At 34.3% G+C, this 7099-nt stretch overlaps 1 protein-coding gene across 1 annotated transcript; it reads left to right on the forward strand.

The window, feature by feature from the left end:
- The first annotated feature begins 2701 nt into the window (after positions 1–2701).
- LOC110635884 (subtilisin-like protease) lies at positions 2702–5125 on the forward strand. Its single transcript, XM_058141866.1, has one exon. It carries the CDS (start codon positions 2758–2760, stop codon positions 5002–5004), a length of 2247 nt encoding a protein of 748 aa, XP_057997849.1. The 5' UTR covers positions 2702–2757; the 3' UTR covers positions 5005–5125.
- Positions 5126–7099: the final 1974 nt, after the last annotated feature.

Below are 7099 nucleotides of genomic sequence, written 5' to 3' on the forward strand. Positions count from 1 at the left end.
AAATGCTCCAAGAAAACTTCTCTAAATTCTTGTTCTTTCTAATAATGAAAATTTCTGGTGTGTTTAGGCGTTAAGAGGTTCTAAATCAGGTAAAAAAAAAATAAAAAATAAAAACTATATATATTTCTATAGTCGGCTGTGCAATGCAAGTCTTCCTTCTACAGGACGCACCGCCAAGTGTGCGCGGTACCAACTTCTCACGGGCTGGTGTGGTTTCTACTATCCCAATTGTTTTTTTTTTTGTTTTTTTTTTTCTTTTCCTTCTCTCGCCACTTGACTTCCAAACTATGGCCAAAGTTGTTTTTCCTGAACTACACCTGTTTGATCTTGACAAGTAAAGGCATGGCTCGGTTCATTTCTCATGCCAGATATAACACATGTTAATGGAAAGTTAATGCCTAAAAGTCAATAAACACAAAGTTATAAAATAGGCACATAAAGACAAAAAAACTTGCATGATGCTAAGAACATGGCCACATGAAGCCCAATTCATGGCCTTAAATGGATGCAATTTCATTAAATTTAATTAAAAATCAACTTTTAAAACATAAAATTAATAAAAGCAACTAAATCAACGTAAGCAATAGTAAATAAAATAAAGGCGTGCTAAAATCAATAAAATATAATAAAATGTCTTTAAAATTTTATATAAATTTGCACTACATCAACTTAATTGCTAGACAAATTCCTTACACAAAAGACAATGTTTTGATGGTTTTACTTTGTGGGTCGACCCTCTTAGTATAATGTTTGGTGTGTTTTGTATATTTTCGCATTAAACTAGTTGTTTGACCAGTAGTTTTATTTTTTTTATCTATAATATAATATATGTAAATGTATAAATGAGGGTAAACTTTTGAACGGTATTAACCTTATAAATTTATAGTATTATAAAAATAAATTAATTAATATAAATTAAAATTTTATTATAAATTTTAATTCTAATTTTATTATTACTTGAAAGTTGAATAGTATTATAATTAGAATTTTAATAAGACTAGGATTATATAAATATAATTTAATTAGAAAAAATAAAACCTATGCATTTTTTGGATAGTTTAATTTAGAAATTACGTGACTAATTATTGACAAAAGGCCATGCACATGTCACGGCAAACTTCCATTATTTTATATATTAATAATTAATAATGTAATTAGAATTAGCATAGACTTTTTCCTGAATTTTAAAATTGTATTCAAAGATTATAAATAGTAAAACTACAAAAATTTAAAAATATTAGTAAAATTTTCAAAAAAAATAATAGGAAAGGAATACGTAAAGGCCATTTGCTAAGGAGTTGGCTTTGCTCATTGATGACGGACTCTTGCCCATTACAGTCCCATGGAAAGAAAGAGGCAATGGAGGAAAAGAGCCTTAGGCTTAAAGCAGAAAAAGGACGTAAAATTTAAGAGGAAGAAATTTTTATCTATTGGTAAGAAGGCTCTTGTCTATGTAGTTAAAGACACCCTTTCTGGTGTAATAATTAAAATAGTAAATATATTGAGTTATAATTAGAGAAAACTAAGAGGATTAACTAATATATTTATTATGAGTAGTTATAATATCAGGATTCTCTTAAATATAATTGAGTAGTTAGTTAGGAGCTTGTAATGGTTGATTTATTATTTGATTATAGTGGATAACGGCATTCCCGTGAATATAGTCCTATGTGCAAAGAATGAATCACTTAAAAATTGATGTTTTGCATGTTTTGTTTTTTGTTAGTTTATATGCTTTTACAGTGCACAAATACTCCGATTATAAACTAATCTGGACATACCTTTGACACAACAAAAAATATTTTTTTCTTTATCAACTAAAGAGAATAGTCTCTCTTTATCTTCAATAAATAAATTCACTTATTTCTCAATTTTTTTCCTTTTATCATGTGCATTTCCTAGATGACAGAGAGACTTTTCTCTTTAGGTAACAAGAGAGAAATATTTGTTTATTGTATCTAATGTTCAAATTAGCTTTTAGTCAGAATATCCAATGAAATCTTGTGAGAGGGGCTTAGAGTGGTATTAAATTAAAGTTTGAATATTCTTTTAATGCAAATTGAAATTGAGGAATAATAATAAAATACCCTCAAAATTGAGCAACGATGGGGGAATTAAGCCAATTATTGTCATATAAACATACATTTTAATATGAATTGAGTATCTAAGAAATAGAATTCAATTTTAGTTTTAGGTTCTAAATATGGTGATTTTTATCTGATATCAAACTTGGATTCTAAACTTGTGGAGCTAAGTTAGCAAGATCAAGCACTATCTGATATAAAACTTGAATTCTAGACATGGATGTTACGCTTATGGAGCAAAGTTGAAAAAAATGTATGGCTACTGGTTAACGAGATCGATAAATCAGCTTCCACTATGAGGACATGTCATTCAAAGAAATCATAATCGCGTCATTGATTTCACAGGGACTGGTAGCATTACCAGTCCCGAGTCCAATCTCTGGCTCAATAGTATAATCTTTTTATATAATTTTAATTAAATTTATCGATTTTATAATACAACTTTTTAAAACCCCGTATTAATTCATTTCATTTCATTTTAATTTCCAAAGAAATTTTGACTTCTGCTCTTCTTTGGCATGGTCTGGCTGCATTATTAGCGAGTCCACTAAGCACGATGGACGGTTGAAAGAGAAATCTAATTTTCTTCTTTGTGTCCAAATTTACTATAAATGTACTTGGATATGGCTGTCGAAGCTCAAAAGCTCCAGCATTTTCTATTCCTTCCAACAATATGGAAAACAGAAGATGCAAAATATTGCCAACCATGTTGTTTATGTCCCTCTTTATCCTCACTTCTATGTTTAGCTCCTCTCTAGCCATCGCTGAGCCACTGATCACTCCTTCAACCAGTAATGCATATGTGAATGAAGAAAGTGACTTGGAGACTTATATTGTCCTCTTAAAGCAACCAGAAGGAGAATTGTTCACAGAGTCCAAAGATTTTGAAAGCTGGTATCGATCATTTTTGCCAGCTGACACTTTAAACTCAAACCAACCACGTTTGCTTCACTGCTATCGCCATGTGGTTACTGGGTTTGCTGCAAAACTTACAGCAGATGAAGCAAAGGCAATGGAAATGAGGGAAGAGTTGCTGTTAGCCCGGCCTCAGAGGATGGTGCCTCTACACACGACCCACACACCTAGCTTTTTGGGTCTCCAGCAAAATTTAGGATTTTGGAAATCTTCGAATTATGGCAAAGGAGTGATTATTGGAGTCGTGGACAGTGGAATAGCGAGTGATCACCCTTCTTTTAGCGGTAAAGGAATGCCTCCTCCGCCAGCAAAATGGAAAGGGAAATGTGAGTTCAACGCAACACTGTGCAACAACAAGCTTATTGGTTTGAGAAAATTCGACGCCACCAGTAATGACATGTTGGACAGGGAACAGCATGGGACACACACTGCTGGCACAGCAGCTGGAAGTCCGGTGAAAGGTGCCAATTTGTTTGGGCAGGCCAATGGCACTGCGATTGGCATGGCACCATTAGCCCACTTGGCAATGTACAAAGTTTCTGCCTTAGATAACAAGGCCGGCGAGAGTGAGATACTGGCTGCAATGGACGCTGCCATCGATGATGGAGTTGATGTGCTTTCACTTTCCCTTGGTCCTGGTTCTCATCCTTTCTATGATGATGCCATTGCAACTGGAGCATTTGCTGCTATTCGAAAGGGGATATTTGTCAGCTGCTCAGCAGGAAATGAAGGGCCTCTTCTTAGAACTTTGTCAAATGAGGCACCATGGATTCTAACTGTAGGAGCAAGCACGTTGGACAGAGAAATAAGAGCAACAGTGTTGCTGGGAAATAATAAAGAGCTACATGGCGAATCTCTTATTCAGCCAAAACATTTTCCTCCATCATCACTGCCACTTGTTTATGCATCCTGCGAAAATGGATCATTGAAAAATGTTGATGTCAAAGGCAAGATAGTGTTCTGTGAAGGAGGGTCTGAAACAGTTTCCGAAGGCAAAGAGGTGAAAAGAAAAGGAGGCGCTGCCATGATTGTAATGAATTATGAGTATCAAGGCTCTGTTATCACGCTTGATTATGAACATCATGTGCTCCCTGCATCACGTGTGAGTTACATGGCAGGCTTGGCAATTAAAGCCTATATAAACTCTACATCGTCGCCGACTGCTACATTCTTGTTTAAAGGAACTGTAACTGGTGTATCGGCTGCTCCTCAAGTGGCCTGGTTTTCCTCGAGAGGTCCTAGCATCGCAAGTCCTGGGATCTTGAAACCTGACATTATAGGCCCTGGTGTGAACATTTTAGCTGCCTATCCAGTTTCAGATGATCATACTACCAACAGGTTTGGTATGATCTCTGGTACCTCAATGTCCTGCCCTCATCTTAGTGGCATTGCTGCTCTACTCAAAAGTGCCCACCCAAACTGGTCACCAGCCGCTATAAAATCTGCCATCATGACCACTGCTTCTTTGTATAACCTTGGAGGCAAGCCTATTCCTGAACAAAGAAAGTATCTTCCGGCTACTGTCTTTGACATTGGTGCAGGCCATGTGAACCCATCAAGAGCAAGTGATCCAGGGCTTATTTATGACCTCAAACCTGATGATTACGTTCCTTACTTATGTGGTCTTGGTTATTCTGACAAACATGTAGGGCTAATAGTGAAGCGCAACGTGAAGTGCTCAAATGATTCAAGCATTCCTGAAGCTCAGCTGAATTACCCTTCATTTTCTATCGAATTGGGTTCTACTCCACAGATATATTCAAGAGCAGTTACAAACGTTGGCAAGCCCAACTCAGTCTACTCTCTTCTCATCTCTTCACCTAAAGGCGTACGTGTTAAGGTAACCCCTCACAGTATTAGTTTCAGTAGGCTGAACCAGAAAGCTACATACTCTGTAACATTTGCCAGAAGTGGGAATGCTAGAAGATCCTTTGCTCAGGGTTACCTGAAATGGGTGGCTGATGGATACAGTGTTGGAAGTCCAATTGCTGTCTTATTTAAATAGGCAGGCATAAATGTAATTGGCTATGGATATGAAGTATATGTGGAAACTTTACTCTGCTTCTGAAGGAGGGGAAAGTTTCATATTAACTATCTCAGCAATAAAGTTATTTCATAATCTCAAACTAGTTAAACTTATGATTCTAATAAAATAAAACAACGAAGACTATTATATATACATATATCATGAATCATTACTAAACTTTTAATCTCAATTTGCAGCTAAGAATGGGCAGTCCAGAAATATCTTGGAAGCCTTGGTGCCTAGCCGCAATTACTGTTCTCGGTGATGCAAATGAAAGTCTAGCGTCACTTAATATAAAGCTTATGGATATTCTGCATTTTATGGTAGTATCAGAAGAGGCGGATCGACATGTCAGGATGCAAACCTTTTCTTATTACCCTCACTTTAAGTTTCGGTTTTTAAATTGAGTAATTTATTGATATATTAAAAAATTGAGAATTAGGATTTTGATTGCTCTTATTTATTAATTAAATATTCAAACACAAGATAAAATAGACATATATTTATTCACAATTCAAATTTAGTGAGAATTTATATATGGGGTTGTGTTAGAGATAGTCGCTCTCGCCCCAGCGAATATTTTCATGTAGCATATTTTAGAGAGCTCTCAGGTTAAATATTCACTATTGCGAAGCTTTTTGATTTGGAGGAAAGAGATTTGTATAGGGATGCAATTGCACAAATCACAATTCATTTAGATGTTACAGTGAATTACTTTGAGGTCCCTAGCATTTGCTATAGTTCATTAGTTAGTCCTTATATTTTGACAGTTATATTTAAAAGTCCCTATAATTTAATTTTATCTATTAAAAAGAACATTCATATATTTTCTTATACTTCGCCTTTGGTCAATGAAAATAGTTTTTTAAAAAAATTCATAAACTTCTAAAATTTTCATTTGCATGAAACTATTGTATCTACTTTCTCTTTTCCTCTCCCTTTTTCCTCTCCCTCACCTTCTTTTATTTCAAATAATTTTACAGTATAGCTGTAATTCCATATATATAGTATTTTACATGAATGGTAAGCCAATGAAGAGTAAATATATATACACAAATGGTCTTTACAAAATTATAATTACTAAATAACCATTAAACATTTTTTTTTAAATTTAATAACTAAATTTGTACATGTGTTGAATTGTTATTGACTTATCATTTCGTGTAATATAATAACAGTTTTATAATATAATTTCTCCTTTTCTTCTCCCCCCCCTCCCCCATTTCTCTCTTCCTGTCTTTTCCTATACCATTTCTCTCTCCCTCTCTCTTTCTGTCTTACCCTGTCTTCTCTGTCTCTCTTTTACCCTTTCTTTGCTATCTCTCAAACACTCTTTTCTCTCCACCATTTCTCCCTCCCTCTCTCTCACCCTCTCTTCTCTTTGTCTCTCTCTCATGAGAACACAATAAACTCCGAAGACAAGAATTTTGTATTTCACAGCTTCACCTTACATGTTTGCATAAGCATATTTATATACAAGAAGAATGCCTGAAGAATTACATCTAGGGTGAATGACTAAAATGAAACAAAAAAATCTAATATTAAGACACTGTAAAATTTAACCCGAGTAAGATAGATTTTTCCATGGATACGGCCGATCCTTCATGGCAAACGAGAATGCTAGACAATGAAAATTGGGAAGTGCCGATGACTATGTGATTGGTTACTTTATCTCTCCAATTTTCTCTCTTATTCTTCTGGTATAAATACTGCTAAGAAAATATAATTCAAAATACAAAGATAAAATTTGGAGTGTTCCATGTAAGTACTCTACTCTACATATAGATCTTATATTATAAGAAAAATAATTATAAATATTAAATATTTTTCTCACTCACTAATCACTTAAAACCTACAAACTCAATTATACTCAATACCCCCACAAACTTGTTTGGCATTGAAATTGAACAACGAAAATTATTTTTCAAGAAAAGAGCACCGTGTTAGAAGTTGAAAAAAAGCAGTTTAGAAAAAAATTATTTTTTTATTTTAAGGTCTATTTGGTTTAACTGTTGAATACGGCTGATAACTGTTAGCTGTTAGCTATTGCTGTTGATATGTAAAATGACTAATA

Source organism: Hevea brasiliensis, unplaced genomic scaffold (assembly GCF_030052815.1).
Source record: "Hevea brasiliensis isolate MT/VB/25A 57/8 unplaced genomic scaffold, ASM3005281v1 Scaf258, whole genome shotgun sequence".
NCBI lineage: Eukaryota > Viridiplantae > Streptophyta > Magnoliopsida > Malpighiales > Euphorbiaceae > Hevea > Hevea brasiliensis.

What these genes read in the sequence shown, in the direction of transcription:
- LOC110635884 (XM_058141866.1), top strand. Translation starts at nt 2,758, where the DNA reads ATGGAAAACAGAAGATGCAAAATATTGCCAACCATGTTGTTTATGTCC.